Here is a 16,899-nt window from a genome sequence, read left to right on the forward strand (position 1 = left end):
CTAAAAATAAAATTTCCCTTCACAATTGTTCTGCTTTCACACTGACTCTTCAGATCAATTTCACAAGTGATTTAGTCAAAGCCTTCTAGGGTAGACAAGCTCTAAGTTGAGTTTCCAATATAAAAAGCCACTGCTATACATCATAAAACAGCACAACACAGGAGCTGAATGTTTTCCTTTTGCAGAAGGGAAGATTTTCCCCTTTTAAGAAATACCCCTATACTATTTTGATGTCACTCATTTTGCAGCTCCTTGTTCCCTCAAAATTTAAATTGACAGATCACATACACTGTGGGCAAAGCAGAAATAAGAGTCACAAGCATTGTTCTACACTAGCTTCATTCTTTCATTTTTAGCAAACATACAAAGCTTTAAAAAGCATGGGACGTTTAACCACTACAATCACCTCTCCTGTCAATACAGAAAAATGTGAGTGTGTCTGCTTTAAATTTCTGGGTGCGTATTCAGCACAAAAAAAAGTTCATAAACTATTTCATTTAAAGAGAAGTCAGTACATTTTATTGACATATAGACTCTCTAAACAGCCTATTTAAGAGAAATAGGAAGATTTTAAAATACAAACTGTTAAAGCTTCTGTAACTTGCATTCAGTGTAAAAACTCTGAGGTATAAACAGAAAACCAGAAGTTTGGAAAGTTAAGTACATTTCCAATCCCACAGTGCAGAAAACAGAACTCATAACAATGGCATTCACTCTACATTTACAATAGAGAAGTGTTCCCAAGTTTCATCCTGCACATAAATATCTCCTCCATACAAACCCATTTGAGAATTTTCTATACAAAGATATTTGACATCCATTTTCCTACATAAATACATAGTTTTCATGACTGAACACATAACAGTTGAATAATTTGACTGTCAAGAGCACAAACAGAATCTCTCTATACAACAAAAATTAAAGTTTCCAATGGCAGTGTTTTAAAAATATGAAATCCAAGTAAACTAATCTTAGAAGATAGATAACTGTTGCCCATAAAACACATGGGTTGTACTACTTTGTGGAGGGATTATTGCATACATATTTGACACACCTGATTTTCGATTACAGTAATTAAAATCTATAGTTTGAAAGATGTGAGTGCAAGACAGCCAATTCTGGCAAGTGCTAGTTATAAGAAGGCTCATATGCACTATGAAAATAAGTGTAGTGCTAGTGTATTAAAAAAAAATATTGCAAGCTTATATTTCTTAATAGTCTTCCCCATTAAGACTTAAGGCAACCATGACTTGAGAAGCTTCAGTTTGGCATCTAGCTCCATCAGCTTTCCCCCGATCAGTGTATTTCATTTTAGCAGACCAAACTTGGTTCATAACACAGTTAAAGAGAAGCAAGAAAAGAGACAGGATCTGCTGTCCATAAGGAATATAAATTCAGTGCAAAGTTTAAGACTCCTCTTTAGCAATCCAGTTAAACATTCCTGATTACTATGAGCTGAACAATCTTAGATGCAGGTATCTTAACACACAGTATTATTAATCCTTTCACCAAAGTAAAGGCTTTTAGGACTTACTTCCATCTTGTGGACTATTTTCTGCATTTTAGGGTGCAAAATGACCATAGATATGATATTTCATAAAGAGTAAAAACTTGGATTTTACGAAGTACAATGATCTCCATTAAAAAAATGAGTATATATACACAATAGAGCAAGAGGTTTATGACAGGCATTTCTTTTATGGCTTTTATCACTGAGGTACTGTTATGCCAAAATCCAGCCACTGGATTCTAATATTCAGCGTTTACATGAAGGCCACATTCATAATTAACGTATGCCTCAAGTTTATAAACCAAGTGGCAACGGATTATAAAAGTCCAGCTTTATTGTAGGTGTATAAAACTATTTTTTTTTTCTATTAGCAGAGAAGGTGCAAGCTACAAAAAGCCTTGAAAGGCAAATGGCATCAAGAAGGGAGACGAGCACGAAAGTCCTACTCCATTTGAGAGGAGATTCTTCTAGTAAATTTGAGTCTTTCAATCTGACCATTACTTATAACTAGCAGCAAACATCTAGGATTTAATATATCATGGCAGCAGGACTGTATGGCATCATGGGCATGAGGAGTAAGACTAGTGATGTGAAGTGCCCTTGCGACTGACCGGTCTTTAAGCTAAGCACATGTCAAGGCTGAAAACAGCCAGACTGCCCATTACAATACCACACTGAAAGTAAAATTCTGTAGGCCAAGAAGGAATAATTTATCAGAATAGAAGTGGATGACCAATTCACAATTTCAATTCATGATGTAACGGGTATAGAGGAATAAGCCCTGGGTACCATGGATGATATTTTCTCAGCTTCAAAGAATGAAGGATTATACTTGTTTGTATATGAGTATTTACAATTCTCTACCTTTCTCCAGTTTACCACTTGTGGAGAAAGGTTATGCCAAGTCAGTTTAACCAACTACTTCCAATAATGTAACCACCTTAGTGATTATGCAGAGGTTCGTATCAAGGACATAAGTTAGAGAGAAATAGCTTAATTCCTTATGACTGTATAGCTATTTTATATTTCATTTTTTTCTTGACATACTACAGTACAGCCATTTCACAACAAAGCAGTGTTGCTCTTTAACCCATGTAAAATCTGTCTGCAGTAAACATTGCTAGACTGAAATGGAAGTATATCAATGCCTTTCCACAGACTATATAAAATATTAATTATGATAGCTAGTTCTTTCAGTGCTAAAGATCTAGGTTATGATTTTAGCATACTGGCTGAAGTCAGATGCAGACTCTTGAAGGGAAAAATTCCATCATTAGGATACAGCATAACATTTAAAACCTAAAGTTTTTAACATGTACAACTCTCACTGAAATTTGTGCCAATACTTTCATTTCTCAGCTCAAGTCATGTCAAATCACTTCACTTAAATCAACAAACTCATCATCTCTCTTGGCCAAGTCATCTTCATCTTCCAAGTCTTTCCAGGTGCTGGTGGGCAGAACTGGCTTGAGAGAATGTCTCTGAAGCAAAGCAAATGGAAACAAGGATGACAAACGGGCAGAATTTCTCAGCATTGGAAGAGCTTCCCTGCCTTGAGTGACTGTCGGACTATGTTTTTCATCCATTTTCTTCTGTAAGCGCTGAACTTCCTCTATCATGTCCAAGATTTTAGTTGCAGTGGCAACTGTACCACCGCCAAGCAGCTGTGCTTCAGGAATCCATCGTAAATATCGCTGCGCCCAAACTTTGATTCCTGGCCCTTCAATATGAGGCAGCAGAAGTCCATGAAAGTCAACAGGTTTACAGTGCCAGCTATCGTAGAATTCTGAAAAGTTATTATGAAGCTCATCTGAAGAATTTATCAGTTTGCTAATTCTTTTGCCCAGAATGTTTTTAATAAAGTGATCAGTTTCCTCCCTGAAAAATCCTCTTTTTGGAGAAGATTTTGTTTGCGTCAGTGGCAAAGAAAGCTGTCGGTGATGCTTAAAAAAAAAGTAACGAAAAAAATTAATAAATGCAGAGGTAAACTGCACTAGAACTATATTTTAAATTGAAGACATTTGAAATGAGCCACGTTATACAAAAGTTATATTCAAATAATGCTGAATTAAGACACCTACCAGTAAACAAAGTCATACTGGTTTATTTAACTCATACATTTGTCTGCTGTGTATATGGTCGATATCTGTATATGTATATGGCGGAGGCAGCCAATGCACAGAGTCAGAGAAAAAAAAGCCTGCTTATGTCAGCTTGGTTTCATAAGACTTAGTACTATACTAGTTTTGTTGCCTTGTACTGAAATTCACTCTTATTTGTTCTCCAACTATAGCAACTCAGTATCACTGGGGCATGAAGTCTTTTTTCAGCAAAATCAGAGGAAGATTTTAAAAGCACTTTTAAGGAGCTATAGCGATTAAAAGTGATAAAACAACTCCAGTAAAGCATGGATTTCAAGCAGTCCATACACACTAAAGAAAATTTATATTTTCACACTGTTCAGCCTCCAATTGCAGTTTCTCAGCATAATGTTGTAGCTGTCCAGATACACAGTTAGTTATTTGTTGAGCAGCTAGTGTTCTTAGTACAGAACAGAACGTTTAGCACCAGCCCCAGGAAATTTAGGATGAAAAACTCCTAGTTAGACAGACACCATGTAATGCCATGACAGAAACCAAGTATGTTTTATATGAATTTTTACTACCCTATAATAAAAAAATGCCTATCCACAAAAATGGATGCCCAGGACAATCTTAAAAATACTGTAACAGACCCATTAGTTACCAGATCAAACTCAGATTAAGGTAATCTATCAGCTTTATAATGTATCTATGCATTTGTATTAGATGTTTCATGAACCACAGCAAAGCAAGTCTAGTAAAGTGTCTATTAAATAGTTTGGCAATAAATGCTTTGGCACTGCAATAAGCCATATATTGAGTTTATTACTACACTTACCCTTTCGCCAACTAATCATCCAGACATAGCAGCCCAGGTTAGGTCTTCCATCTAAGTGTTTCTGCATTAGTTTGCAGCGGTAGCAGGCAGATCAAATAGAACTGCTTCTTGCTAGTGCAAAAAGAGGTCTCAGAATCCTTTGGATTCTAATGTGGGTTTTTAAATCTCACCAAATACAGTGTACATTTTGGCTCCAAGTATAAATGACTTGCACAAAAAGTGGAAAATACATTTTTATGGTTTCTGAATGAAGATGATCAACCATCTTACTTTGAATCGTGTAGTTTTCCGCTGACTTTTGTCTAGCTTTGGCTTATCCACATAAAGAGGGTTGTTGAGCAAAACTTGTGCTTTAGGTTCAAATTGCACAGACCAATCCCAAACTGTGAGAAACCTGAAATGGCTGCTTTGTGCATTGTGGCCTTCTCCAGACTGCCAAAACAAACAGATCAAATAGTTAGAGGTGGCCAAGAACGGAATTCCACAAGACTTACGATGAAATCAGAATTTTAGACCAAGCCCTACATACTCTGCAGCAAACTGGACAATTCTGCAGCTAGATCCTTGGATTCTGCAGTAAACTCAGATAAAATTAAAAAAAAACAGAGGTTTTTAAATATAGAAATTAATGCAGTCTATATAGTAACTTCTGTTTATTTTGGTATTAACCATTTTATTTTATACTGTCTCCCTATTGGGTTTTCAATATGCAAGGTTATTGCAGTGAAAATCCGTAATTGCATCATGAAGGTTGTCAAAAGGGAAACTGGAGGTTTGAAAACTAAGTAGGAGACTGACAGGGCTTGTGGCACCTGGGAGGCATGTCAGGACTGTGAGATAAGCATATTAAAGGAGAATCTGCTAAAATGATAATGTTGCCAACTGAATTATATTTAAACATCACAGTTAACATCCAGATAGATGAATGGGACACTGCATATCAGCTGTTTTTTCAGGCTGTTTGTAGACTTCGGAAGGACATGCATTGATTCACAGCTGGTTCATGTTTTCAAGGTTTTCTACTATCAAGGGGGCTACACGAAATGTACAAGAAGTGAAGCGTCGATTCTTGAGCACAATTCTACAGCAAGTGAATTCTGTGGCCATGGAATGCAGAGGACCCAGTCCACAGCTGTAACAGTACTAGACATCTTTTAAAGATATTTTAGTTACTCTTAAAGTCTTACACTCCCATAAATAAATCCCAATTTTGCTAGAACAGTAGCAAAAAACCCAGATCTAATATCTATAATGCTTCAAACACAGTGTTATAATGCTTCACACTCCTGCTCAAGTATCTGACTTTTACAGTTTGACGACAGAAAAGAGATGAAATGACTTACCCAAATCCATGAGTCAATGACAGAATCAGGATCAGAACTCAGCACCTCCAAACTCCCTACCCTGTGTTAATTCATCTAGATTACACTGCCATCAAATTTTCCTTGGAAACAATTTTGTAGCTAATTCTAATGCCAGTCAATTTTTGTTAAATATTACCCATACCGTTGGCAAAAGGGTTCTCTAACACACCACTTTTCCCCAAAAGCACACCCTTACCATGTTAGCGTCCTTTTGATGCTGTGAATTGAAGAAGAAGGTGCTAAAAATAGGTATATAGAGACTGTCTGATAAGACAGTTAAGTAAGTTTCAGTGAACTCAAATGCCGGAGGATACTGTTGTACCAACTGCCAAACACAATCTAAGAAGAGCAGAAAAACAGGAGCCTAAATAAAAAGAAAATATTAAATCAATTTCATGAAAAAAAAAAAAAAAGACACCACACATTGGCCTATCATGCAGATGGCATACTTCTAAATAATTTGAATGTCTCGAAATACACAAACCTATCTGGATTTATAGTGAATTGTGTTGAACTGTTTTACCCAATTGTTTTGTCTAAGACAGTGGTCTCCAACCTTTTTACGCACAAGATCATTTTTTGAATTTAAGTGCAACCCAGGATCTACACCGCCCCTTCCCCAAATCCCTTCTCACTCCATCCCCCCCCGACCCTGTTGCTCACTCTCCCCCACCCTCACTCACTTTCACCCGGCTGGGACAGAGGGCTGGGGTTTGGAAAGGGGGGCGTGGGCTCTGGGCTGGGGCAGAGCATTGGGGTGCAGGAGGCGGTGTAGGCGTGCGTATGGTGTGCTGGCTCCGGGAGGGGGCTCAGGGCTGGGATGCGGGCTCCCTCCGGGTGGCACTTACCTAGAGCAGCTCCCGATCAGTGATGCAGCAGGGCTAAGGCAGGCTCCCTGCCTGCCCCAGCCCACGCTGCTCCCAGAGGGGGCCCCAGTGCGTCCCCTAGAGGGGACACATGTTTCCACGCACTGCCCCTCTCTGCAGGCACCACCCCTGCAGCTCCCATTGGCCACAGTTCCCTGTTCCCAGGGAACGGGAGCTGCAGGGGTGGTGCCTGCAGAGAGGGGCAGTGCACAGAGGAAGACCCCTGCCCTCCCCCAGGGGCACGCTGGCTGCTTCTGGGGGAGCGGTGTGGGGCCAGGGCCGTCAGGGAGCCTGCCTTAGTGGCAGCCCCGCTACACCACCGGACTTTCAGTGGCCAGAAATCACAGTGGACTGGTTGGTGACCACTGGTCTAAGACAAAGCATAGTTTGCTCTTTGCTGATGCATATAGTTTAAAATTTTGTAATGCCAATTGCTAATCTATAGATTAACAATTTGCCTTTTTGCAAGAGACATGAAATGCATTAGCTTGTGATGAAAACTGTAGATCTGCCAGAACTACTGGATTAGCAGTGAATGCTAGAGATTAGTTTGGATCAAGAGTCACTGGAAGCTATGTCAAAAAGTTTCAAAAGCTATAGATTTCCTTCTCTTGATAAAAAAATAATGCAATTACCTTATTCCTAGAACTCAGACTACATAGGGAACTAAATGGTAGTCAATCCAGAGATCTAATTAAATCCATGTTAAAAAGTCAATATTGCGTGGAATCCCAAACTGTGGATGTTTCAAATCACTCCCCTGCTTGATTAGTTAACTCTATGCTCGTGCTCTATGCTCTACTATTTTCGAAAGACAACTTCGGAGTGTTTCGCTACACCTCCTTCGAAAACAGGAAGTCCATGCCAAACAGTGCAATCAGACAGGCATATTTATGGTGGAATTGTCACCTCTAGAGCATGCTTTACTGCAAGTTTATGAATGATGAAATACTTATCTAAAAAACCAAAACACACTCAACTGTAACCTAGTGTATATACTGTAACCTAGTGAATAGTAATATTCCAAGATAACATGTCATCAAGGTAAACTTTTTAAAAAGAGCTATTTCCCAACGGAATAAAGAATACACAATGAAGTATCTGCAATCCATAAGACAAGATTTACAATTAAAATATCTTCAAAGCAGACACCTTTAGCCCAAACATAATCCCTCATAGTGAACAAGCTTTGTGAAGCTGTTCATAACCAAGAGTCGAGAAACATACCTCCTCTTTGTCGTTCTGCCGTAAATGGTTGCAGCGATCCAAAAAACAATGTCCTCCCATTACCCACTCTTTCTGAATAAGGCTCTGAAAGCCAAACTTTGTTCTGTAGTGTGAATCCATCATCACTTGAACTAGACTGGAGATCACACAGCACAGATCAGAGGCATTCTCCTCTAGATAGTAGTATTGAAAAGACAAAAATGTCACTGGTAATGCATATTGCTCCCCTCACTATTCAAATGCTTTTTCACATTAGTTTGGTGTGACTGATACTTATGGAAATATAATTTTGACCAAAAAAATTGCTAAGACTTGTTTAGACTTGGATGCCTAAGGAAGAGACTTTTTAGAGGTGCTGAATACCCCCTGCATTGGTAGCGTCTTTACAGAAAAAGATGTTAATAGGTAACATTGCAGTAAGTGCTATTCTATTTTATGGTCTTATTCCATGATCTTCTCTCCCACACTGAAAATCATCCTGTTATCTAAGCACCCAAAACTTGTTCTTGCATTTTCTGTGGAAAAATTAGCAATGTTTAAACAAATTGGTACTCTCTTTCTCCCTCAAAAATGGTTCTATTGTATTTAACAATTTGTTAATTAGAGGAAATTTAGTTTGATGTCTAAAAAGCTCCTGTCAGGTCAAGCCACAATTGCCCTAGAAAAATACATTTACTAGTCAGCTTATGAAAAAAAACCCAATTCACACATTTGGCATTTTACATAGAACTAGACACACTGATGATCCACTCTGGTTCACATCTCTAGCTCACCTACTGAATCCTTAATATTAAACATGATCTTCAAAAGAGTTTTCAAAGTTTGTATGTATCAATTCTGGCTTCTGCTGCTCTCCAGCAGGGAGAGACACACTCAACATTAGACTCTGGAGGGCATCTCCCAAGTAGTTAATCTGCTTTATCCCCATGTTCTTTAACCCTCCTACACTCAATCCAAATGTTCATGATGTGAAAAGATGACAGAGGTGGTAATGATGGAGGGCTGGATGAGGTGACAGATAGCAAAAGGGAACAACTAAAGGGAGGAGACATGGGAGGAAGGGGAAGTCATGGAACAAGGTGTATACCAAATTGTGCCTCATTCATTTTGCTTTGTTATATCCCCTTGCCTCCTATACTGTCTTGTTCACTATATTGCAAGCTTTTTGTGGCAAATACCTGTCTATGCCTTTGAGACATGCAGCATGTTTGCCAGCACTAAATATATTTGTATACTTCAAATCACTGTACTCTCTAATGCCCTCTCCCCATTATTTAACATAAAAATAACTCCCTCATTTCATATTTTCAACATAAGATAGAGCTCCCAGTCTCAGTTTATGACCCAGAGTTGACCCACAATTTGAGGAAACTAACATGTCTGGGAAAATCTACTTTGCAATTAAATACACAGATATGTGGACTAAGTTTTAGATATAGACCAGTATAGTTAGGGCTTGATCCTGTATATCATATACCGTATATACTGGTGACTACATGTGAATGTAAATGCAACAACTATTCTCAGAATTGCCATGTATCAGATAAACGTACTGGGTTCTGTCTGCGTAGGCCGAATTAAGCCATTATCCCCTGTACAACGTTCACAATGACAACACTACACACATTATTTGAGCAAACTCGGGTGAATAGATTCACCTTTACATTTGCTTTTTATTTAGCGGTTTAACTATATTGGGGGTTAACCTGTAAATTTAAAGTTTTTAGACCAAAAAGCGTTACTAAAAATTTTTTTGACTCAAACATAATAGTCCTTTAATTATTCATCTTTACCCCCTTCAAGTGATTCCCTCATGGGCTGAGACTACGCATGCCAAAATCTCAAAGAAAAATACTAGTTACACTACAGACGGAAGTTTTGTATGTGAAGTGCCACAACATTAAATATAGCAGACGTTTATGAATTTTAAACTCTGTTTACCATTATTTCCCCCTTCCGTATATATATTTAAGGGTGTATCTTAAACTCAGTACATTTCTCAAGGTGGTAGGCGGGTAGGAGGAATAAAGAGAAGATTTATCTGTTATCATCTCTCGGTGAAAGATTCTTACCTACAAGGAGAACGTTTGTGTTCTGTTCTTCCAAATATTCAACGACCTCTATTGCTTTTTTCAGACATCGCCTAATGTGGTATGGAGAAATAAGACAAAACTAATATTTTCAAATGTGGTTTTCAACTAGTTAAGTTTGAGAAGCATTATGACAGTTCATATAGTTTCAGTGATCGGTTATATTAGTTTCCCCTGAAAAAAACGACCATGCCAATCAGAAGCAAGTTTGGGTAGAGCAGATTCCTTAATCAAGTCTGTGGTTTAGATTGTTTCTCTCAAATTTTAACCAATTACAATTCATGTTTTAAGTTTAATCTTTGGGCTCAGAAGTTTTCTTGTTTTCTGATTTTACAAAAGTTTCTATTTCCAATGTGCACGTTTTTGAAGAGTAGTTTTATATTTCCAGTTTATAACTATCTTTCTGTCGTAGGCATTCATAGCACATCAATATATCTAGCCTTCAAGTAGAGTTTACTTCATTCTGGCCTTTTTCTAACTGCATGTTATAAAGAAATTATTATTGTGAAGCACCGGAACTCTATACATGCTTTACATTGAGAGCAATATAGGAATCCTCAACAAGCTTGAAAGGTAGGAAAATATTTTCTGTAAGAGTTTGGGAATGGTGATTAACCAAAGCCTCTGAAAATGCAAATAAAAACCAAAAAACTTTTCACATTAGAGACAGTATTTTCTCCTAAGGAAGAACAAGTGAGATTTTAAAAAAGGGAAACGAAATACAAAAACAATTTGGAGAAGTTTTGGGTAAGTTCAAACCTATCTTTAAAGTTAGCGACTTTTTACATTTGCACAGAGGTAAGATTCTTGCAAATGAGCCAACATAAATCAGTACTTTCATCTGCAGTGTCTATTTTGTCATACTGCTTCATTCAGAAGTTTGGACTCCAAAACGAAGACTGCTCTGCAGATTCTTGGCACTTCAGCAAGCAAACTGGGCCAAATAAAGGAAATTGCTTCTTTTCAAGAGTGAGGATGTGAAGTGGGTAGAAGTTTGCATTTGGTTTGATTGTGTTTATCACTAGAAGTTATGCTCACACATTAATGCATGCAGGTTGAAAAATTCTTGTATAAAACTCGCAGGCAACCCAGAAAGGGGAAATGCAATCCAGGAAACAGGAGGAGAGAGAGTGCAAACAATGTATCATACTACTCCTCTAGTCGTGGGGTGGGGTCAGCAGGTGGGGAGGGAGGAAGGAACAGGATTTTAGTATCCTGAAAGGTAATGTCTCCAACCAGTCTGGCTGTTTTGAAAGTTTTTGGTCAGTCTCCAAGAAAGAAAAATGTGTTACACTTGATAGTACTTACTTCTCAACTTTACATACAGGAATTATATAAACACAGATGGATACTACAGAGGACATTTCAGGAGATCAGGACAGGTTTTCCATATTCTGGAGTTCAGGATCACGTCAAAAACTGAAATTTTCTGAGACCGATTCTATTTGGATCTTCTACTGAAGACAGACTTTTGCAGGACACCTAGCTTCACATGCAGTAGAATTTTTTTTGTTTAAGGCCTTGTCTACATATAAAGCTTACAAAAAATTACTACGGTTGTAATCACTGGTTCAGGTAATCTGGTGTTTATGCTATAGCTACCAGCAGTGCAGATGACCACTATTTCAGTTGGGTTTGCTTTGCAACAAGTATTGCTACACCACTGAAAAAAGAATGAGTTTAGCCACCAGACTCATCTGCACTCTGGTTCCCACCAGTTGACCTGAATTAGCATGAGCACAAGTGGGAATTTAAGTGTCCCCAGTACACAAATAGTCCACAGTACCACAAATCTCTTCTCCAGATACCCTGTCTATGGGGCGTGACGGCATGCACTCTATTGTAGTCCAGAAGTTGAAGGCTTAAAGAAGTCTGTCCTGTTAGGTTTTCATTTATTCTTCCATTCTTGATGAAGTTCATGAAACAGGTGATGTGAAGTCCCTTTCCGCCAATGAGAAAAAAGTTTAGTGACCAGAGTTTGGGAGGTTTTTGTCCTCCAAACAGCTGTTTTACACCTGCTCTTGCTGTTGCATGTAAATTTTCTATTGATATTAGATCATAAAGAAAAAAAAATTAATGTATTCTATGCATCTCAGACTCCTGAACCAAAGTGTTTTGATAAAGATCCCAAGAAATCTATTTCATATAAAAAGCATTATTGATTTAAAAGTAGTTTTCCAATAACCATAGCTGGAAAAAATCACCACAGATTCATTTAATAAAGACTGAACCTATAGAACATATATTAACAAACCTAACGATTTCCAGCCAATTTGTGCTCTCCAGTAATGAAAACCATTTTACATCAGTATCCCAGAAGTCTGTACTGTTGTTATCTGTAAAAATAGAAAATTGGGATGTGAGTGCAAGCATCACGCTAGTTAACAGTGGTCTGTCAAATAAAAAATAACCAAGCCCTTCAACCAGAGTGGGCACAAGGCACTGAACAGACATTTTCTTTTAAGACTGTGAAGACTAAATCTAACTGAAAATTCTATCAAACCTGTTCATTGTTTAAAAGTGAACACTTAGTTTGGGCCCAAAATATAAAGTTATGTAAAAAGCAGTTTTACAAGCCTTTATAAAGCTTCATGAAAATATTTCTAAAACAATCTGAGGAAAGTTTGGATTCCAGTATTCCCTACTGTATGTCCATATCTAGGTAAACCAAATAAGGAAGTTTGTGGAGCGTCATGAGGAGACAAGAGGAAATTAAACTGGAGATGCGAGTTCTCAGCAATCTTCTATATACCAATTTCTGTATTTTTAGAACACATTTTATGCTGAACAACATACTCAGGCCTACCTGCTTATTTAGAATTCTAAATAAAGTTGTCCCAGCAATGGGGAGAGAAACACTGGAAATAAGAAAATGGAATAGTAAAACCACAGAATTGGCAGTGGGATTCCGACAAGTGCAGTACATTAAGCTACATAAAACTTTTTTTTGTTAAAACTTTTCTGAAGCCGATTAAGTATCAAGTTGACTGCTTCCTTTTAAATCAAATAGGTACTAAAATCCCAGGGACCCAACAGACATATAACCAAGGCTGAGACTAGTTTGCAGAAGGGTTTAAGATTTTTGTAAATTTCATTTAAAAATGAAACAAAAACATCTGATCATCTTCTCTATACACGCTTCTCTAGAGTGCTAGACCTCGGGAGTTGCTCCAGGACTCAAGTCTACCTCATCCCACAAACGAAAAAAAGCTTCTCCCACACAAAAAAGTGTTTCTGCTGCCACTCACTCTGAGTTTGAGATTTGCTGCATATCTCTTGTTTTGATCTTCAAGAACTCTTCAAATCTTCTTTACTTCACTGACAGTTTTTTTTTTTAATTGAGAACTTTGCTTCCTTAACCCCTACCCTGCCCTTTCAAGTCTTTCCCTTCATTAATTTCCTAGTTTTCTGTCCCCATGACATCTTACTCATACTTGCCCTTACCTCTCACACAGCTCTCACGTATGATCCTTAAACCCAGTCCTTTCCTTCTGTATTCTGGTATCTGTTCCCTGTTCTCTTCAGTTCACTCCATGCTTTTTTAAAAATTGTCTCTGGTTATTTTCCTACTCCCATCCTTCCCACTAATTTTCTTCCTTCTTTCCTACACCATGCAGAACCCATCAGTTCATCCTCTGCACTCCAAGCCATTCCAAGTTCACCCTCAAACCTGACTGACCAGTTCTGCCCACACAGGCCACCCTCTCCCACTCCGTCTTTCTCAACGAACCATCCCTGAATTTCCTGACCCAACCCCCTGAATAGGTTATCTGCCTCCACAGATTTCCCAATCCACTCTCTGCCCTTCCAAAATATTTGGAAGAGCAGCTATTTCTTCCCCACCTCCTTTCTGGATTCACAGGAGGCAGCTTGAGTGCTCTTGGGGGCTGCAGGGGAGGAGACACCCTCTACTGGTTCTCATGAAGTGTTTACAAATGTGGGCTAAGAATGCACTAGAAACAAAGACAGGAACTGGCCTATTCTCAGTTAAGCTGCATGAAGTGCAAAAATACATTGTGTGAACATAGTCAATTAACTAAAACATGTTTTTAGAAAGTTTAAGAGCATTCCTAACAGGCAAAGCAGCTTTCAAAGAAGGGTCAATTTTAACTTAAGTGTCCCTTTGATTGCAGATCAGTTTTCATCTTGTGGGTCACAGGACAAAGAAAGCCCAATATATGCAACTTCTCCTTCCCCTGCAATAATGGACTGCATATAGGATCCATCCAAAAAAAAAAAACAGTAAAATCTATGAAATGTTTGCTTTAGGAGATGAACAGAAATCCCTCCTTTTCAGAGACAGACTTTAAGGGGATATGATCCTCCCATAGGTGCAGATCAGACAAGGCCAAGTTACTAAAGAAAGCAATTTTAAGTTTAATGATCTGACAGTGCCTTGAACTGCTCCAAACCCAGACAACAAGCTCTGGAAGGTGTAACAAGTAGCACTGGAAGAATCTTACAGTTGACATGCACTGTTTGTCTCCAATATAAAGAAAAAACAGTTACTCACTTTCTTGTAACTGTTGTTCTTTGAGATGTGTTGTTCATGTCCATTCCAAGCAGGTGTGTGTGCCGCGTGCACATCAGCCAGAAAATTTTCCCCCTAGCAGCGTCCGTAGGATCGGCCTGGGCGCCCCCTGGAGTGGCGCCTTAATGGCACCCAGCATAGAGGCCTGCCGATCCCCAACCCCCTCAGTTCCTTCTTACTGACTATTCCGACAGAGGGGTAGGAGGGTGGGTATTGGAATAGACATGAACAAATCTTGAACAGTTACGAGAAAGTGAGTAACCATTTTTTCTTCGAGTGATTGTTCATGTCCATTCCATGTAGGTGATTCACAAGCTAGAGCTCAGGAGGTGGGGTCGGAGTTATCCACAGAATAGAGCACGATTCGCCCAAAAGCCGCATCGTCCCTGACCTGTTGTGTAATTGCATAGTGCGACGTAAATGTATGTATCAAGGACCACGTAGCTGCCCTGCACATTTCCTGAATAGGGACTTGCGCCAGGAACGCTGCAGTGGAGGCCTGGGCCCTGGTAGAGTGGATGGTTATCTGCAGAGCGGGCTCCTTTGCCAGGGTGTAGCACTCCCTAATGCAGGACGTGATCCACAAGAATATGCATTGAGAGGATACCGGGAGGCCTTTCATTCTGTCTGCAATGGCTACAAAGAGTTGGACGGACTTCCGGAACGACTTAGTTCTCTCTGTGTAGAAGGCTAAGGCCCTACGCACGTCCAGTGAGTGTAGCCTGTGCTCCCTATCGGAGGAGTGTGGCTTGGGATAAAACACTGGGAGGAAGATGTCCTGGGTCATGTGAAAATGGGAGACAACCTTCGGGAGAAAAGCCAGATGAGGCCTAAGTTGGACCTTATCCTTATGAAAAACTGTGAAGGCCCTGAGCTCCGAAACCCGTCGAGCCGAGGTAATTGCTGTAGGATATAGATATTCAGGCCTGTCTGCAAAGGCCTGTACTTTAAGAATTTAGGTGTATTCTTATCAGTTGGCTAGATATAGAGGTATAAAAGAAAGAATCAAAATCACTGTCTGGCGGTGCAAGGTCCTTCTCTTACTGTGACAGTCTGAGGCCCTGTTCTTAGGCTAAGGCCTTTGGCTAAGCAACGGAGGCAGCCATAAGCTGGGAAGCGACCAGTCACATCCTCATATTCCAAACTAGTCACATTGAAATAAGGTCCTATTGGGCTGTTAGGTTTCAAAGTAACAGCCGTGTTAGTCTGTATTCGCAAAAAGAAAAGGAGTACTTGTGGCACCTTAGAGACTAACCAATTTATTTAACCATAAGCTTTCTTGAGCTACAGCTCACTTCATCAGATGCATCCGATGAAGTGAGCTGTAGCTCTTGAAAGCTTATGCTCAAATAAATTGGTTAGTCTCTAAGGTGCCACAAGTACTCCTTTTCTTATTGGGCTGTTAGGAATACAATCCTGTCCTGATAATGCCTATCGCCTCCAGAGAAAGGGAAGTGCCTAGAAGATGTAAAAGGAAACTTAGTTTGATAACATCTTGTCTGGCAAGAACTCACTTGTCAATAGCTGGGATGTGAAATCCTCACTTCTGTATTGTTTTGTCATTATAGTTCCCACTTTGCTATTGTTTGTCTGTATAATCTGTCTGGTTCTGTGATTGTTCCTGTCTGCTGTATAATTAATTTTTCTGGGTGTAAACTAATTAAGGTGGTGGGATATAATTGGTTACATAATCATGTTACAATGTGAGGATTGGTTAGCTAAATTTCAGGAAAATGATTGGTTAAGGTATAGCTAAGCAGAACTCAAGTTTTACTATATAGTCTGCAGTCAATCAGGAAGTGAGTGAGAGGGGGTGGGAGGGGGGAAATGGGAACAGGGAATGGGGGTAAGGAAATTGGAATCATGTTTTGCTAAAGGGGAAATGGGAACAGGGACACAGGTGTAAGGCTCTGTGGTGTCAGAGCTGGGAAGGGGGACGCTAAGAAAGGAAACTGGAATCACGCTTGCTGGAAGTTCACGCCAATAAACATCGAATTGTTTGCACCTTTGGATTTCGGGTATTGTTGCTCTCTGTTCATGCGAGAAGGACCAAGGAAGTAAGTGGGTGAAGGAATAAGTCCCCTAAAAATTGCGACCAGGAACGTGACCTTGAATGAAAGATATAACAAGGAGCATGTGGCCAGAGGTTCGAATGGAGGGCCTGTAAGCCTGGAGAGGACTAAATTGAAGTCCCAGGCAGGGACGGGCTGACGTGTGAGCAGGAAGAGCCTGTCAAAACCCTTGCAAACCCTATAGTCAGTCGTTTTCTCAAAGACAGACCATCTGAGCCCGGATGTAAGGCGGAGATAGCGGCTAAGTGGACTCTTACTGATGACTGGAACAGGTCTTGATGTTTTAGGTGAAGGAGGTAGTCCACTATAAATGGTATGGG

General features: G+C 39.4%; 1 protein-coding gene across 1 annotated transcript in view; it reads right to left on the reverse strand.

Moving 5' to 3' along the window:
* Positions 1-226: 226 nt before the first annotated feature.
* The window catches only part of MTMR12 (myotubularin related protein 12), a 62,899-nt gene continuing 46,226 nt past the window's right edge, over positions 227-16,899 (reverse strand). The window contains exons 11-16 of the mRNA XM_073343676.1: positions 12,231-12,312; positions 9,959-10,029; positions 7,887-8,059; positions 5,990-6,157; positions 4,700-4,861; positions 227-3,453 (exon numbers count right to left, since the gene is read on the reverse strand). Of these exons, the coding sequence (XP_073199777.1) occupies positions 2,881-3,453; positions 4,700-4,861; positions 5,990-6,157; positions 7,887-8,059; positions 9,959-10,029; positions 12,231-12,312 (1,229 nt within the window). The 3' untranslated portion in view covers positions 227-2,880. The remainder of the gene's footprint in view (positions 3,454-4,699; positions 4,862-5,989; positions 6,158-7,886; positions 8,060-9,958; positions 10,030-12,230; positions 12,313-16,899) is intronic.

Source organism: Lepidochelys kempii, chromosome 5 (assembly GCF_965140285.1).
Source record: "Lepidochelys kempii isolate rLepKem1 chromosome 5, rLepKem1.hap1, whole genome shotgun sequence".
Classification (NCBI taxonomy): Eukaryota; Metazoa; Chordata; order Testudines; family Cheloniidae; genus Lepidochelys; species Lepidochelys kempii.